Source organism: Emydura macquarii, unplaced genomic scaffold (assembly GCF_026122565.2).
Source record: "Emydura macquarii macquarii isolate MOO-44397 ecotype Brisbane River unplaced genomic scaffold, CSIRO-AGI_Emac_v2 contig_2422, whole genome shotgun sequence".
Taxonomy (NCBI): Eukaryota; Metazoa; Chordata; order Testudines; family Chelidae; genus Emydura; species Emydura macquarii.
Window position 1 is genome coordinate 32540829 of NW_027132559.1, and position 19385 is coordinate 32560213.

Here is a 19385-nt window from a genome sequence, read left to right on the forward strand (position 1 = left end):
AGCTCTCGAGCGAACAGCCAATCAAGGAAAGCGGGTGAGTGTGGCACGCTCTCTTATTGGTTGCGATGGGCGCTACCAATGCCGTTTGAGGGCAGGGGGGTAATCTGTTATTGAGGGGTCGTGCTCACCGCTCCTCATATTGGGTAACTTTACTTGGGCGTGGAGCGGGTGTTCGATGCTGCTGGGACGCACCGGCGTTGGCTGCTGCGGGCGCGATGTGGGGCGGCGGCTACCCCGGCGGTGGGGGCGCGGGAGGCGCTGTGGTGATTGTCGCCTTCAGCGGCACCCGGGACTGCTTCCTGCACCTGCCTCCTGCACTGGCCTCTCGCCTGCGGCTGGAGCAGGTAGGTACCGGTACCGGTACCGGGGTTGGGCTCCGTCCGGGTGGCCAGGCCCCTGGGGGCGGATCATGGCAGATCCCCATCCCCTCTCCCCGTCAGCGTCCTGTCGCCCTCTGGCTCCTCCACCCACCATGACTTCACCCCCCTCCCCGCCTGCCTCCCCCTCATCGCTACGGTGACCCAGCGGCACTGCCCTGCCAGTCCGTTAGACACCCCCGCTGCCTGCCGGCGTCCCACTGCCATGGCGACACTGAGCCCCCGCCCCCCGCAGTGCCAGCGCCTCCTCATGACGCCTCTCCCCATACCAGCAACGCCCCCAGTCCCAGAGCCTCCTCACCGTGTCCCCTAATGTCAGTGATTCCTGACGCCAGCATCTCCTCATGATGCCCCCCTCCATGCCTGTGACACCCCCCAACGCCAGCACCTCCTTATGATGCTCCTGCTCTATGCCAATGATGCCCTTCTAATGCCAGTGACACCCCCCCAATGCCAGCAACTCTCAACCCCCCAATGCCAGCAGTGCCCCCCAATGCCAGCGCCTCCTCACAATCCCCCTCCTCATGTCAGCAACACCCCTGACGCTGGCATCTCCTCACAACACTCCCCCTCTATGCCAGTGACATCCCCCAATACCAGCAGCATCCCCCCCCATGCCAATGTCTCTTCACAATATCCCCGAATGCCAGCGACACTGCCAACACCAGCACCTCTATGCCAGCACCTCTTCATGATGCCCCCTTTATGCCAGCAACACCGCCCCAATGCCAGTGCCTCTTCACAATCCCTCCCCAGTGCCAGCAATCCAGCATCTCCTCACCACACCCCTAATGCCAGCAATGCCCCTAATGGCAGCATCTCCTCACAACGCTCCCTAATGTCATCAATGACCCTAACACCAGTACCCCTCATGACATCCCCCAATGTCAGTTATGCCCCTAATCCCAGCGCCTCTTCACAGTGCTGCCCTGATGCCAGCACGTTCTCACGATGTCAGTGATGTCACCCCAATGCCAGCTCCACCTCCTGGTGCCCTCTAATTTCAGTGATGCCCCCAAATGCCAGCACCTCTTTACAATGCCCCCTGATGCCAGCGATGCCCCCCAATGCTAGTGCTTCCTCACAATGGCCCCCGATGCCAGTGACACCCTCCAATGCCAGCATGTCCTCACAGCACTCCCTTTATGCCAGCAACACCACTGACACCCCCATGATGGCAGCTACATCCCCAATGCCACCATTGACTCATATTGCACCCCCAATGGTAGTGCTGCCGCCCAATGCCAGCAATGCTGGCCTGATGCCAACATCTCCTCACAACACCCCCCCACCAGTGCCAGTGACACCCCCCAATTCCAGCAGCTCCTCACAATTTCCCCCCTCTATGCCAACAGTGTCCCTCAATGCCACCACCTCTTCATGGCACCCCAATGTTAGCAACATGCCCTGTGCCAGCACCTCCTCACAACACCCTGACACCAGTGCCTCCTCACAGTGCCCCCTCAATGCTAGCGACGCCCTGATGCCAGAACCTCCTGACAACCCCCTTCTTGACACCAGCAACACCAGCACCAGTGCCCCTCATAATGCCCCCCCTTGAGTCCAGCAGCACTACCTTGATGCCAGTGACACCCATTTGCGACACTCCCTGCCACCAGTGATGGCTCCCTGTTGTCATTGCACTGTTGCCACCAGACCCCCTTTCTGCTAGCATCCCCTTGTGGTGGTGAGGTGCCCAAGCCTGTAATATTCTAGGTTGACGTGAGTGTCTTGTTGGGCAGAGAATAATGTGAAGACCATGAAGCGGTGTTTTTAGAGTGAGGTAATCCCAGTGAATTTTGGATGGGGCCATGTTGGACTAGGGGTCCCTTTGGCCTGTTGGCAAAATCTCCCATCCATCTGGAGTCTAGACATTGCTGTGTGCTCTCAGTTTTATCACAGCCAAAATCAAACCAAGGCTCCTGTGGTCCACAGGTTGCTGGAATCATTATCAGGTAGAGTTTCTACCATCCATTCTGAGGCCTGGTCTACACTGCCTTGCTGGGTCAACATGAGATACTCTAGTTACATAACGTAACTAGCATATTTCACGTACATGTATGTACATCTATGCAACGCAGTGTCTTTATGATGCTACGTCAATGGAAGAGCATCTCCCATCAACTCTGCCTTCCACCTTTCTTGGAGATGGACTAATTGAGTCCACGGGAGAGCACTAACCCATTGACTGAGCAGGTCTACACAGATCCACTCAATTGATGCCACTGCATTGATGCCTGCCCCTGCTGCAGTGTAGACATGCCCTGAAATTTACAAGGACTTAGAGAGGTTTTCTTTGCACATCCCTGATGTTAGGACCAGGAATATATACTAGATCAGATCCGTGGGCCATCTAGTCCAGTAACCTGTCTGACAGTGGTCAATAACTGATGCTTCAGAGGAAGGTACAAAACCCATAATAGTTGATAATATAAAATAACTTTCCGTCAAGTTGCCTTCAACTCTTGTTGACTTGTCCAGTGAAACAAAAGAAATGCAACATCCTATCTTGTATCTGACGTGATGCAGCTCCTCACATGTCCCCTTCCTCCTGCCTCCCCAAAAAATTCTAGCCTGGAATGTCATCCCTATTTCCTAATGCCACACAACCTGCCTACGCTCTTCCAAATGTCTCCTAATGTCCCACTTTACATTTTTCACACTCCAGCACTAACATAATAGGATCTAAATTAACCTTTAAAGTAATAGAAAACCAACAAGATGCAAATATTGGATGGAATACCAAAGAGATTCATAACTTTTTGTGCATGTAAACCTCTTTCTAGCCTCATTACCTGATTTTTCTATTATGAATCAAAGCAAGGCCCCAGTGATCAAATCAGATCTATATATGCAGACCCTTGCATCTACACAGAGAGCCCTATTCAGATTTGCAGTGTATTACTGTGTATTTCTGTATTACTAGTGCTAAGATCCTACATTATTCATTTAGATGGGGCATGACAAATCCAGAAACAAACTACGCACTTCTTTTCACTTTGTAACCAAAATGGAAGATTGTGTCTATACTGTTAGAATGAGCTATATTTGATTAGGATAATTTAATTTAAATTGTTTTATATTAATTTTTTGTTCTCCGAAATCAACAGGGCCAAGCTGTGAAAGTCTCCTGGGATCACCAGCCTATATTCTTGAGTTGGATGGAAATCAGACATTGTGGTCCCCAGGCTGAAAACATTGCTGAAATTAACAGACACTTAGGAGAGAAACTTGGCATTGCAGAAGGGGAACAGGTTGGGAATGCACCTTGTTTTAAAAAAAAAAAAAACCATTTCTGAAGGAATAATGCATTGCAGTTTAGCTCTGATCCTGATCCATGCAGACAGACAGACCTCCACTGTCTTCATTGGGGCTTCATGTGGTAAGAGGGGTCCACCCACATGGAACAAATTGCAAGAGTGGGGGCTTAGGCCCCAATCCTACAAAACTTTACCTACTAAAATCAACCAAACTATTTACCGACATGTTTAACTTTACTCCTGCTAAGTCTTTGCAGGATGAAGCCTCAGAGTGTAGTGGAATGTTAATTTAAAGGGAAAGTTTTTTGAAAGATTTAAAACAAGTTTGGGATTTTCTCATGGTAATTGTTTTTTTCTTCAGTTCTTATAATTTTGTTTATAATTATGCACTTATTTCTTACTTGTTTGACATTCTCTTTGCCGTGAGACTTCATCCCATCTCTACTTGTACACATGTTCAGATTTGCTATAAAAGGATCTGCCTTTCCTTTTTTTTTTTGACATGTGCTGTAGTTCTTCTTGTGACTCCTGTTCCAAAGAGAAGTTGGACAGGTGCCCAGGAGACAGTAGACAACCAAAGTTTTGTCCATCATGGGACTGTTAATCCGTTCCAACAACACAATTTTTTGATTATAGCAGGTGGAAAATTAAATTAACATGGGAAGATAAGTATTATACTTAATACAGCTGTGTATGAAGTATTTCACACATCATAAACTTTATTCAGTGAAAGAAGGCACAGCAGGGAACATTTTAGCTCCGGCAATGTGGCACCTCCTCATGTTTACTTTTTAAAAATCATTACTGGAAAGATAATAGTTATCTGACCATCAGACTATAAAACATCTTATTGGGTCAACAGTAGAAGTAACTGGAAAATTTGTATGACGTATAGCTGCTGGAGTGGTTATTGTAATCTCAACTGGAATTGTCTTTTCCTGACTCTAGGTACAACCGTTAAGAAAAGTATCCCATGGAATATTATGAAAATCTGCCATTTTCTTACTGTTCACAAGAAAATTATATTGGTTTGGCTGTTGAGATCTAACTGGATTAGGGTACTCTTGCCCCCTTAACTGTGGTTGTGGACAGATTTTTACACATTTATCATAGAATCATAGAAGATTAGGGTTGGAAGGGACCTCAGGAGGTCATTGACTCCAACCTCCACTACAGAAAGGATGTGGACAAATTGGAGAATGTCTAGCTCCATTCTCCCTGGAACTCCCTTTCAGGTAGTTGAAAGCCACAATCAAATCCCCCCTCATTCTTCTCTTCTGCAGACTGAACAAGCCTAGTTTCCCTCAGCCTATCCTCATAAATCATGTGCTCTAACCCCCTAATCATTTTTGTTGCCCTCTCCTGGACACTCTTCAATTTGTCCACATCCTTTCTGTAATGGGGGGACCAAAACTGGACACAGTACTCCAAATGAAGCCTCATCAGTGCCAAATAGAGGGGAGTAATCACTTCCCTCGATCTGCTGGCAATGCTGGCTCCTCTAATTTGTCTAGATCACTTTGTGTCCTATCCTTACCCTCCAACATATTTACCACTCTTCCCAGCTTAATGTTATCAGCAAACTCGCTGAGGGTGCAATCCACCCCATCCTCCAGATCATTAATGAAGATGTTGAACAAAACCAGCCCCAACACCGACCACTGGATCACTCTGCTTGTTACTGACTGCCAACTAGACATCAAGCCGTTGATCACTACCTGTTGAGCCCAATGACCTAGCCAGCTTTCTGTCCATCTTGTAGCCCATTCATCCAACCCATACTTCTTTAACTTGCTGATAAGAATTCTGTGGGAGACCGTATCAAAAGCTTTGCTAAAATCAAAATATATCGTGTCCACTGCTTTTCCCACGTCCACAGAATCCGTCATCTCATCATAGAAGGCAATCAGGTTGGTCAGACATGACTTGCCCTTGGTGAATCCGTGTTTATTATGCTTATTTAATGCTTATGCTTATTATGCTTATTTAAGATACGCAAATGCTAAATAAATCCTGTTAAAATCTGGAAATTAACAACTCACAGAAGAAAATCCTGATGAGTAACCTTCAGACCCTAGCAAAATATTCACCAAAAAAGATGTCATTAAATGAAGTTTTGTGTCCTGTCAAAGGAACATATTAAAATAGATGGCCCCAGTGTCCCTTTGCCTTCAGGAAGCATATGTTTATTTGCTGTAATAGTATATCATGAAAAATATTCCCTTCTGTTTACTATTGTATGGAAGGGAAAGGATATTTCTTATTTGTACTGCAAACATTGAAACTTTAGGACCCTGCAGAGTTTAAAGCCAACTGTTTCTTTTGGAAAAACTGATTTGAAGATGCACAGAGGACAGAGGGTTAGAAGTTGCTTCATTTTAGGAGAAGGTTATTTAAAGAAGAAAAAGTTAAGATGCCAGTATCTTGAAAAGTGCTACTCTTTGACAAGTGGAACGTTTGGTTTAAAAAAAAAACAAAAAACACCTTTTTTTTTTTTCCTGTATTGACTGGTTTCTCTGAAATGATCTTGTTTCTCCCTGAGCTGCATCAGCTTTCTTCATTCCTGATGAATGTTTCCCAACATTCTTCCTGATACTCAGCTCATACTCTGAGGTGACCAATTCCTGAAAGTTTGCTGTGGAAGTGAAGCCTCCTGTGAGCCCCGCATAGAAATGTTGTTTTTCTTTACAAGTGGAAAGTTGCTTTTCAACTGCTTCTGCCTTGTATAACTGTATACAGTTGTTTGTTCTTTTGAGCTTTCCAAATTCCATTATATATTTAGGTAGGTTCATTCAAAATTTCAGAAACATGTATTCAGAAACTGTCCTTTATGTTTTGATTTGGTTTTAGTTAGGTTTAAAAAAAAACAAAAAACCTCTGTAACCTGTATAGTGGTTCCTATGTTCTTGGCATGCTTTGAAACTTGATTGATATTTAATCAACTAATAATATTGATGCTACTACGTCTTTTTAGTTTGTACCTGCTGTATTGACTATAGAAGGATTGGGGCTCTGTATCCTAAGCATCCACAGTAGAAATCATGTACTATACATTGAAGCTTCATGCTGTGTTAAGTGGTTTAGCTATTGTGATTTAACAGGCAATTATTCTTAATCATCCAAGATGTATAGTGAAGCAGACTTAATTATTTTAAGTCATTTAGATTTAACTTGCTCTGTAAATATCAGAGGCTAAATGTTTTTTTTTTAAAAAAAGTGTTATTGTCTGCCAGATATTCCTTGAGCCATGCTCCCAAGTTTTGTCCTGTCAGCAAGTAGAAGTGGAACTCCTCTCAGCAGATGATTGGGAAATACTGGTAATAAAAACATTTAAATTGCTTTCATCTTCTTGTTACTCGTCAGAAGCGTTATTCCCTCCTCTCTCCCCTCTTGTTCTTTTTCTCCTCAAGGCACTGTTTCCTGTAATGGGTTTTGTACATTGTATGTGTGTAATTCAAATTTGATTTTATATAGGGACATACAGTTTGTATCTTAAAACCAATGCAAGGTGTAATGTGAAGTATTTCATTTCTAATTATGCAATATTGTCTTAGGAGCTGCATGCTTCCTCTCTTGAAAGGCATCTTCTTGACCAGATTCGAATAGTATTTCCAAAAGCCATCTTCCCTGTGTGGGTTGAGCAGCACACTTATATTTACATTCAAATTGGTAAGTGGTGATGGAGTCATTTCATACAATGCTTTTGCAAGGGTGGATATATTTACTGATGATCTTTGTTTAATTGCAGCTACACTAAAGCCATCTGCTCCTTATGGGAGACTAGAACCTCGCACACAGCTTCTTGTATGTCCAAAAACACGCCAGTGTGAAGAAAACACCATCAATCTGCCTTCCTCAAAAAGTGACATTTTACATGAAAGATTTGTTAAAAGTAAAATGGATCAAGGAGAAATAATAAAGGAACCTTTTGCCAAAGAGCCTCATTTATATCCAGGTGTCCTCGAACAGCGTAAGCCAGATGGAAAAGAGACATTTGGCTCTAATGTCTTGCCAAATGTATGGAATTTTATTGGGAGCATTTTCTCTCGCTCTCCTGAGCAAAAACAGGAGACTTCCTGTGGTACGGGTGAAATGAGCACATTCAAAGATGAGCTATTAAACTTGATTCACATGGACTCTATTTTCAGAGTATGTCAGTTCCAGCCTCCTAGTGTACAGAGCACAGCAACCATACATGCATTTCAGAAAAACGCTGTTCATGTTTTTCCATGGAATCTGGAGTTTGTTGATCTAGATCCCAATATTAAAGTGTCTTATGGAAAGATTAGTAAACTTCGCTCTCCAAGACAACGGCATCGAGAAGCAAAGCAGAATCTACCATTTGAAAAGCAAATGCCCAGCACAGAAGACAGAAACCAGTTTGGCTCTAATATCAATCAAGAATCCAGTGAGATCTCTATCGTACCGATAGTATGGAATGGATTTGAAGACCTAGAGAGTGCCATAAAATATAACAGTGTGGAAGCCATGCATGTTGGAAGAGTTTGGGTTAGTCTGAATGCTGTTGCTTTTGGGTTTTTAGTTAGATAATCAAGCAACCCCAAAGTTAGTATAGAAGTGTACAGAGTAGATTTTGTAAACATTAATTTTTAAAGGTAGACTAAAGGTCTACCTTTAAAGGTTTTAAAATTTTTTAAAGGTAGTCTACTAAGGTAGACTAAAATAAAATAGATAATATCAAGCATAGGTGTTCTTTACTAAGTTGTCCTGGTCTGGACTACTCAAACCCAGCAGTTGCCCTCTGAAATGTATAGCTTAGGCTGGGTTTCCAAAGCCCTGAGGCAATTCTGCAGCCAAAATGAGACAGTATCTTCAGCATCTTAAGATTTTCTGGAAATTGTGAGCTATTTATACTGAGTGCCTTAACAATTTGCTGGGTGTGAGTAGTCCAGAGAAGGACATGTGTGAGTACATATTAATATATGACGTATGTGATTATATCAGATACTCAGGCCTCGCTAGTTTGCTCTGACCTCCAGCCTTCAACAAACTAGGAAGCGATAGTATCACATATCACAGCATTGTACAATTTAGTGTATAGTTTCAGTAATTTTGTTTAAAACTTCCATTAAAGAAACAACTTTTTAAAAAAAAATTGTTTTTAAAATAAATTATTTTATATTAATTGACAGTTCAGACACTGAAGACCTTAATAGGAATCTTCAGCTGGATCTCAGGGTACATACACATTGCCAAAAAAAAATGCTAGAAGTTTCAGAGCCAGGTCAACTGATTCAGGCCCATGGGATTCGTACTATGGGGCTAAAAATAGAGCCCAAGTGGGAATGTCTACATTGTTATTTTTAGCACTGTAGTATAAGCCCTATGAACCCAAATCAGTTGACCCAGACTCTGAGACTCGCTGCTATGTGTTATGGGATTTTTTGTTTGTGGTTTTTGGTGATGGGGGGGCATTGTTTTGTTTTGTATTTTTGTAGTGTAGACATCCTTATAGTCTTTACATGCTGTTTTGGCAGATTGCACTTGCAGGTCTCAGTTGACAGCCATTGACATTTGAATGTCTTACAGCTCTGTTACTAGCTTTTGTTCTCACTTCCGTGGAAATGGATGTTGGATCGATTTTAAAAAAGATAAAAGTGCTTTTAAAATCCCCATTCAGATGTTTTAAAACAGTAGCTTCTAAGGCAATGTACCCACCAATTCACCATCCATTTCAGTGGGAATGAGAATACAATAACAGAGTCGTTACAGCCATCTCTCGTAGATTTCAGTTTTGTATATTGGCTGAGAACTTCAAGTGCTTCTTTCCAAAAATGACTTACTGTTTAGTCTCTTGGCAACAATAGGCTCTTCAGCTCTGAGCTGTTTCAATTTAGGAATTAAATTTAATTATAATAGCGTGAAGGGAAAATATATTTCAAATAAAGGAGGGCAAATTGGTTAGTGTAAGCAAAAAACAAATTGAATTTTATCCCTGGCTTTGCCACTGACCTGCTGCGTCACCTTGAGCTAGTCACTTCACCTTTCAGTACCTCAGTCTTCTAATCTGTAAAATGTGGATAGCGATACTTTCTTTTATAAAGCTCTTTCAATGGATGAAAAGAGCTGTATTAGAGCTAAAAATTATTTATTTCGTTCTATTGAAAAAGAAAACAAATTCTTACTGCTCAGATTCTCTTAACATCTTTGTAATCAAATAATAAATAGGATGTATTTAATTGTAATGTCAAGTGCATAGGTATTATGTCTTAATTTACAAAAAAAAAGTGCAGACTTTTTAAGATGTTCAAAATTACTAGATCATTACATTTTCACTAGTTAAGTCAGATGGCTTCTCTAAGGCCTCTGTCTGTCTATATTACACTCATGAATCAATTATCAAATGCAATACTGCTGGTTAAGACAGGTTTATGTGAATTTTGTATTTAAAAAAGAGAAACTTTACCAAATGGCTATTAAAACAAGCATTTTTAGGATAGGCATTAATGTTTAAAAGTTCTATGGTAATACAACGCAGACATATTCCTCTTTTCCCCCTTACTCTTTTATCTTAGCTTATTTGTTTGTTTCTAAAGATGTTAATGCATGTTAACAAGTTTTAACAACTAGTTCCACAAAAAACAAAAGAGGCAATTAGGGTGAGAGAGTGTGGGGGAAGAGGATTACACTACAAGTGGCAATAGAATGGTTGTAATTTGCAACAGAATCAAAGGAGAAACCAATCAGTCAGGTCAGGCTGATGATCAAATGTAATAGAAATGTTGTCATTGCTGGATACATTTCCATGGAATAGGAAGTTACTTGTTGGATATTGTAACCAATTTTTGCTGTGACCATATCTTTTCTCTTTATTTCTTGTTTTAATTTTGTATATTTCAGATTCCAGATGGCCTGAGAAAGAGAATACATATAGAAATGCATGCAACTGTCAGAATTAAGTCAGTGGAATCGGTCCCTAAAATTCCAGCATCTCTTAGACTACAACCCAAAAGGAATTTAGTGAGTTGGCATTCTTGGTATCATTCAATCATTTTACATATTGCTTAAGCAATAATAGTGTTGCTCTGGTTAAGGTTCATCAGTGATGTTTTGTTTTTTATTTATCAGGTGATAAATTGGGGTGATAATTAGTCACATTAGACTAATATTTTAAATATACTTCATTCCAATACAATTTCCCCTTCAATAAATACATTTTTATTATGTAAAGTCATATCTAAATCAGTGAGACACATGTACCATCTACATAAATGAAACTTTATACAGTAATACTACTTTGTACTTCTGTATCACCTTTCATCGAAGGATTATAAATGTCAAGTAACAACATCCTTTTGTGTTTGGGAGGTATTACAGTACTCATTCTATAGTGTACTGCATACAGATTTTCTGTTTTTATGAAAATAAAGTGACTTGCCCAAGCACAGTGCCCAGAACACTCTGGGCTTCTTTGCCTTTGTAGGTTTAAAGCCAAGTCCCAACATTGTATTATGAATCCTGTTGTACATAATTACATAAAGCTGTATTAGAAAACATTACACAACAAGAATAGTATGGTTCCCACATCAGCATACAAGCAACATTTTCTTCTTGACGAGATCCCAAATAAATAAGACGGCCATTAAAAAATTAAAGTGATTTACAAAAGAAATATTGGACCAGATCCTCAGCTGGTCTGAATCAACTTTAAACATACAAAGGCAAAGAAACCCAGAGTTGAGGCTGAAACTTGATTCTTAAGTATCCTCGGAGAAAAAGCTTTTATGCTCCTCTATCAGGAAATACCTAGGGAGAGTTTCTAAATATGATGATTAAGGCATATTAATAACTTTTTAATTTTGTGGTTAAGTTTTAACTCTGAATTTTTTATCTTTTTCCTTCTGCTAGAAATTTAATAGAGAAGTAAATATTTGAACTCCTTTATCCTCCCTCAACTGAGCCATACCCATTCTCTCATTGCAAATCTATACCAGCAAAAAGCTATTTAATGTCACCTCTCACTGTCCACCCAATATCTTCACTGGGTTAATTCACAGTGTTTGTTTTGCTGTGACAGTTGGTGGTCATTTTGTCCTTTAATGGCTCCATAAAACATATAGTACTAATCTATAATAGGCACAGAGTTCTCATATGCATGTCGTATTCTTTATCCACAAATGGACTGAACTTTGTTTTGCTTTTTGCTATATTTTAAAATATAGCATGGTTGAACTCTCTCTATCAAATACTACTTTTTCTGTAAATAGTTGCTTGTAGAATGTGTTTGGGTGGGTGGCTGAACTAAGTAGTAATTAAACCTTTGGATTTTGTATCTACATGTAAAATAAATACCTTGAAGGCAGTAAACTAAAAAAGTATAAAGTAATTTTATGTGATCTTATGTACATTTAATATGGACTTCTCCTTTTTTTCTTTTCTACTTCAGCTCAAGTGGTTTTAGTTCCCTAAGGAGGTAAAGAGAGAGGTGGAAAATTAGGTGAATGATGTGGTAGGGATCCTCTTTTTCCTTTCTGAACACTGCTTCCTCTCTTCCCAAGGAGATCTCAGTTGATATTCCTTGTCTTTGAGAGGAAGGATGCTCCAGTAGTTAAGGAGCTAGCATGGGACTCTGGAGGCCCAGTTTCAATTCCCTGCTCTGCCACAGACTTCCTGTGTGACCTTGAGCAAGATATTTAATTTTTCTGTACCTCCGTTTCCCATCTGGAGAGAATAGTATTTCCGTGCCTCCAAGGGGTGTTATGAGGATAAATACATTAGTGATTGTGAGGTGTTTGGACATTATGGTAATGGGAATCGTATAAGTATTGAACATAGATAGGTTGTTTGAAACTGTGGGATGTGCAAGGGCCCAGAACCAATTAGAGGATTGGTCCAAAAAAATCTGAGGTTCAACAAGGACAAGTACAGAGTCCTGCATTTAGGATGGAAGAATCCCATGCACTGCTACAGACTGGGGACCAACTACCTAGTCAGCAATTCGGCGGAAAAGGACCTGGGGGTTACAGTGGACAAGAAGCTGGATATGAGTCAACAGTGTGCCCTTATTGCCAAGAAAGCTAAAGGCCTATTGGGCTGCATTAGTAGGAGCATTGCCAGCAGATCAAGGGAAGTGATTATTCCCCTCTATTCGGTGAGGCCTCATTTGTAATACTATGTCCAGTTTTGGGACCCCACTACAGGAAGAATGTGGACAAACTGGAGAGAGTCTAGTGGAGGGCAACAAAAATGATTAGAGGGCTGGAGCACATGATTTATGAGGAGAGGCTGAGGGAACTAGGCTTGTTTCTTCTGCAGAAGAGGATAATGGGGAGGGGGGATTTGATAGCAGCCTTTAACTAACTGAAAGGGTTCCAGGGAGGATGGAGCTAGGCTGTTCTCAGTGTGGCAGATGACAGAACAAGGACTAATAGTTTCAAGTTGCAGTGGGGGAGGTTTAGGTTGGACATTGGGAAATACCTTTTCACTAGGAGGATGGTGACGCATTGGAATGGGTTACCTAAGGAGGTGGTGGAATCTCCATCCTCAGAGATCTTTAAGCTTGATAAAGCTCTGGCTGGGATGATTTGCTTGGGATTGATCTTGCTTTGAGCAGGGGGTTGGACTAGATGACCTCCTGAGATCCCTTCCAACCCTAATCGTCTATGATTCTAGGGTTTTGAATGAACAGTGCCATTAGAACTTTTTCTGTCTTTGAGCTATCATTAGGAACAAATACCACCTCTGCTGAAGAGTTATCATTTGGAAGGGAACAGTCTTAAAAAAGTAACACCCCCCTTTTTTTCTATTTCCCTGTTTAGCATAAAGATATAACTGAAGATGACATAAAATCTGCTTTCAGTTCATGGTTGCAGGCTTCCACTACTGTTGATCATCCCTGGATAATGACAGACACTCACTGCATACAACTAGCTGTTAAAGAAGGTAAGGTAAACTATGTCCTCTGCTGTGGTTACATCTGTATTATCTCTCTATTATGAAGTCTCCTTAGGTAACATTTCTTTTTTAAAATGGTATTTGTATACTGAGGGACATAACAGATGCTTCCTTCCATTTAAATTGTAGAAGTAAGTTAATCTTTAACAGTGATCTTTGTTTAATTAATTCATTTTAGATTATTTATTTTTTTGAAATATATTACTAGGTTAATCTTGTGCTGAAAAAAATAGAGCTAATAGTTGTTCAGTGTGTGTCCACAGGGATGGAAGAGTTTGTTCTTAGTGTGGTGCATCCTTCTCACACTGAAGAAAATAAATCGGAGAATATTTTTATGTTGGGTCCCAGTTTGCTGCAGAAGACAAAAATACAAGTAAATATCACATAATATCAGGTATCAAGTAACTTCAATTCTGTTACCTTTGTTGAAAATATAATAAACCATATATAGTATGTATCTGTTTCAATTATTAAGTAATTTAACATTGTAGTGCCTGCGTTCATCACTCTATGCACATCTCATGTTACCTTGTAGCATGAGGCATTGCTAAGACTCCATGTAGTCCATGGTATTTTGGACGTAAATTCTGTAACAATGTCCCTGAATTCTGTAGTTAATGATCTAACTCCCACTAACTTCAATGGGATCAGAATTAAGCCAACACCTTGCAATTTTGAAAATTCTACCCTTCATATTTTAATTGCTTTAAATACCTATTTCATCTTTTTGGATTTTTTCAATGGTATCCAAGCCAATGTACTCTCTCGAACATGTGGAGAGGGGAAGGTGTTAATGGCTTATTCCATCAAATATGAAGGCTGCTTTCTATCCTCACCTGTCCAGTTCATACTATGCTCTTGCTTTCAAACTGCTTCTGTGTCCTGTGTCTCTCCCTCCCTTCCTGTCCCCCCACAACTCCCACAGACTCTTCTTTTTGAGCAAGCATTCCCATTCCTAAATTGCTTCTGCAGTCACATGACAGCAGCAGTGAAGAAAACTGCCCTGCTGCTCTGCAAACCTGTTCACTAAAAATAAAATAGATGTTTATCTTTATTACTGCTGCCAGAGAACCATATCCGTATCAGAAGACATCGCCCAAGATTAGTCACATTGGATACATGTTAGCATTAGTATCCAAATGGGCCTTTACATTATTTGAAGAATTGGATTGATAACTGGAAGATAATTACCCTCTTTAGCTAGCTTGAATGAAGCTTTCATCAACACCATTTTATCAAATGTGAGTCTTCCATGCAAGTGTAATTTCATCAGACCATTTAGACGGTGTTTTCTTCAAACAAATTTCCAAAAGTTGCGAATCAGTTTTGTATTTTTCTTTTGCAAATGTATATTTGACTTTTGACTTTTTCTTTTTGTTTATAGATTTTTATACATACTATGACTACAAAAGCTGATGATGACAGCACACAGCCTACTGTACATGATACTGACGAGATCGTTCCTTTCCGCAAACTAAACAGTTTAGGGTGAGATATTTTGACAGTATCAGATATGGGAAATAAAAAAGAGGATAAAAATTAAAAAAAAGAAAGAGGAAATATATATTAGAAAATGCACCACTTCTGGAAAACTAAACCAGCTGTTAAAAATTCTGTGAAAAATGTGACTAGAGATCTCTTTGGACTGGATCAGACTAACACAATACTTTGGACCGGATCATATAATCACTTACTTACGTGTTTGTTTTTGAGCTTGTGAGTAGCCTTATTGTAATCAATGGCATTATTCTCCCAACTAAAGTGATGCACATGCTAAAGTGTTAGCAGGATTGGATTCCTGGATGAGAGACATTGAAGGATCATCTATTTTGACAGACTTTGACAGTTATAGGAGAGTGATGGAAGGCAGATATATCAGCCCTAGAATGGTGAAGGCCCTTTTCATTATGAACTGAGAAGAGGTTACCACAGCCTAAGTAGACACAGCTGAGTCAAATTAAAGGCTTCCGGTGACCTTTCAAAACCCCTCTTCTGGTGAAAGAGGGATGGGAAACAAGTTGCAGCAGGGAGAAAAGGCATCTCATGGTGGAAGGCTGCTCTTCTCCCTATAAGGGAAACAACCAGTTAACTGCTGTTTGTGGAAGGACTGGCATCCAGTAGCCAGCATAATAAGGCAACATCCCAGAGAGGGGGTAATGAAAGATATTTCTTTTTGTGTTATGAACTTGGGCTTTTGTTTGGCTTATGAGAACTACTTGTGCCTATCCAATATTGAAAAATAAACCAGAGTGAAAAATTAAAAGCCACTGGAATGGGATAGATTTACTCCAGGCCCTTCCGCTGCCAGAGGAAGAAATGCTCAGGCAGACAAGGTGAAGGAGATGCTTTACCATGCTGTGTACCGAAAGAAGTAGTGTTGATGATTCAGTAGGTGGCGTTCTTCCCTCAATCAGTACCAAGCCAGTGCCTCATACAGTGTTAAAGGGCACTATATTTGTGGTCCTTCAAGTGTTGGAGTTTTCTTTTTTGTTGTTGGTGTATATATGTGTATAATATATAATGTTGAAATGTAAAACTGGTAGCCTGGCTGTTTGTGGATCTTAAAGGTGTGCTGTCAGCTTAAAAGTGACCCACAGTTTAGAGAAGGAGGTGAATAAGGTAGCTTTAAGCCAGTTTTGTGCTTGCCTAATTCTGGCCCAGGCCAAGGACCTTTGTGGTCCCCAGGACTCTTTGAGTTATGCCATCTTGTACTAGTTCTCTATAGACTATTTCACCCATGTATAATAGCCAAAGTACAGCGTGCTCTGGCTATACCCTCTCCTGAAACACATTTGGACAACTCGCCTGTGGCTAGACATATTTTCTATTCCAGCGTAGGTAAGGGGGCTGGTGTAGAGCTCTTACAATGGTTCTTCACTGCTTGGAGAGTCACGTGTGAAGGGGATATTCTGCAAGGGATAGCTATGCCCTTTTATGCCACTTCTGCTAGGTGGAAGTTCCATGGCATCTAGTTGAAGGGGGACATAATTTTTCATGGACCTCTGAAGCACTGGGATATTTCAATATGGAAAGCACGCTGTTATAAATGTAAGCAGTTGTTGTTACCTAGATTGAGCGTACTGGGTCTGCTCTAGTTTGTCTAATGCTTTATTTGTTTTGCCTTACTTTACAGAGGAGTGGATAAACTAGGAACATCCGCCTTTGAGCACATAACCCACAGCCTCTTGGGACGCCCTTTGTCTCAAAAGCTAGCTACCATGGCTGTGGGACTGCGCAGTGGAGCTGTCCTACTCACGGGAGCAAAGGTGCATTTCTACAATTCTCTATTTGTATGCTGAAAAACCATAGTTTTCTTGTGCTTAATTTTAATGCTCCAAACAGGCATTATAAACCTGTTTCTTTTCTGCTACAAGGAATCAGAGAATGGAGCTGAAAAAGAGGTTTTGGATTAACTAGTTCATCTCCTCTGCCAATGCAGGGATCATTTCCTCTGTTATATTTTAGTGTTTTATACCATCTAAATTTTAAATGCCCCAGCACAGGAGTTTCCATCATTTACTTTGGGAGATTATTCCACACTATGTTGATACCTTTCAAACCGATGTAGACATGTATGTCTCAACTTTATTTAACATTTATTTTTATATTATTTGAATTAAAAAAAAAATCATCATGTATTTTTCCTAAGCACTAGCATAAAATCACTTCACACATTTGACTCTGTGATTCTCCTGTTATATTTTCAATGTGAATCGTTTAATGGCAAATCCTGAATCCTATGAAATCTGTGAGCGTTTCTTACCACTGATTTCAATGGGATCAGAACTGGGCCTATACTTGAAAATCACCCTATGTACAACCAGCCAGCTATCTAGCATCTGTGTTTACTGAGGAATAGTCCACAGAAACAGAGAAAGAAGTTTCTTTTACTTTGGATGTTGTTTTAGAAGACTACCCAACATTTATTTTGTAGGGAAGTGGAAAGTCAACATTAGCAAAGGCCATCTGCAAAGAAGCATTTGATAGACTGGATGCTCACGTGGAAGTAATTGAGTGTAAGACTTTAAGAGGTATGAATATAATATTCTTTCACTCTCAAACATTCGTTATAAAGATAGAGAAGCATACAAAGGGCTTATTTTATTATGTTCAATTTATCTTTAGTAACATAAAACTTTGATCTAGCTATGTATTTGGGCTATGTGGCTTTTCTTTAAGAAGTTTTGTATATTTTTTGTAATGCATTTTGGTGCCTGGCAATAAGAACATTTATGAATTAATTGCATTGTGCTAGTTACATAATTTAAGTTTATTCAAAATGTACATTTTTCTAATTTTTTGTGCTTCAAGTAATGTCCCTGCGGGTGCTCCACTTGCATCCACCTTCAATCTGAGAATTTCATCAGCAGTGTCCATTCGGCCTGCACATACGTCCTAGTGCCTTATGCTCAGTACTGAGGGCTTATAGGGCTGCAAAAGATGAACCACCCTCTGTTCCTTCTCGACCATCCACCTCATAGATTCATGGACTATAAGATCAGAAGGGACCATTATGATCATCTTGTCTGACCTCCTGCACAATGCAGGCCAGAGAACTTCACCCACCCACTCCTGTAATAGACCTCTAACCTAAGATTGAGTTATTGAAGTCCTCAAATAATAATTTAAAGACTTCAAGGTATAGAGAATCCACCAGCAAGTGAGCCATGCCCCATGCTGCAGAGGAAGATGAAAACCCCCCAGGACCTATGCCAATCTGCCATGGGAGAAAATTCCTTCCTGACCCCAAATATGGCAGTCACATAAACCCTGAGCTTGTGGGCAAGACTCATCAGCCAGACATCCAGAAAGAATTCTCTATATAACTCAGACCCCTACCCCATCTAACATCCCATCACAGGCCATTGAGCATATTTAATGCTAGTAGTCAAAGATCAGTCAATTGCGAAATTAGGCTGTCCCGTCATACCATCCCCTCCATAAACTTATCGAGTTCAGTCTTGAAGCCAGCTAGGTTTCTTGCCCCCACTGCTCCCCTTGGAAGGCTGTTCCAGAACTTCACTCCTCTGATCGTTAAAACCTGCATCTAATTTCAAGTCTAAACTTCCTGATGGCCAGTTTATATCCATTTGTTCTTGTGTCCATATTGGTGCTGAATTTAAATAACACCTCTCCCTCCCTTGTATTTATCCTTCTGATTTATAGAGAGCAAACATAGCTCCCCTCAGCCTTCTTTTGGTTAGGCTAAACAAGCCAAGTTCTTTTGAGTCTCCTCTCATATGGCAGGTTTTCCATTCCTCGGATCATCCTAGTAGCCCTTCTCTGCACCTGTTCCAGTTTGAATTCATCTTTCTTAAACATGGGAGATCGGAACTTCACCCAGTATTCCAGATGTGGTCTGACTGATGCTTTGTATAACAGTACTAACACCTCCCTATCTCTACAGGAAATACCTCACCTGATGCATCCTAGGACTGCATTAGCTTTTTTTCATGGCCACATCACATTGGCAGCTCATAGTCATCCTGTGATCAGCCAATACACCCAGGTCCTTCTCTTCCTCTGTCACTTCCAACCGATGATTCCCCAGCTTATAGCAAAAGTTCCTGTTGTTAGTCCCTAAGTGAATGACCTTGCACTTTCCACTATTAAATTTCATCCTATTTCTGTTACTCCACTTTACAAGGTCATCCAGATCTTGTTGTATGATATCCCAGTCTTTCTCTGTATTGGCAATACCTCCCAACTTTTGTGTCAGTCACAAATTTTATTAGCACACTCCCACTTTTTGTGCCAAGGTCAGTAATAAAAAGGTTAAATAAGATTTGATCCCAAGATCAATCCCTGAGGAGCTCCACTACTAACCTCCCTC

General features: G+C 40.8%; 1 protein-coding gene across 1 annotated transcript in view; it reads left to right on the top strand.

The window, feature by feature from the left end:
* Positions 1-97: 97 nt before the first annotated feature.
* Positions 98-19385, top strand: part of PEX1 (peroxisomal biogenesis factor 1) — a 57267-nt gene continuing 37979 nt past the window's right edge. The window contains exons 1-11 of the mRNA XM_067562202.1: positions 98-344; positions 3488-3631; positions 6871-6954; positions 7192-7306; positions 7386-8146; positions 10499-10618; positions 13417-13540; positions 13816-13925; positions 14937-15040; positions 16686-16818; positions 17487-17583. Coding sequence (XP_067418303.1) covers positions 216-344; positions 3488-3631; positions 6871-6954; positions 7192-7306; positions 7386-8146; positions 10499-10618; positions 13417-13540; positions 13816-13925; positions 14937-15040; positions 16686-16818; positions 17487-17583 — 1921 coding nt within the window. The 5' untranslated portion in view covers positions 98-215. The remainder of the gene's footprint in view (positions 345-3487; positions 3632-6870; positions 6955-7191; positions 7307-7385; positions 8147-10498; positions 10619-13416; positions 13541-13815; positions 13926-14936; positions 15041-16685; positions 16819-17486; positions 17584-19385) is intronic.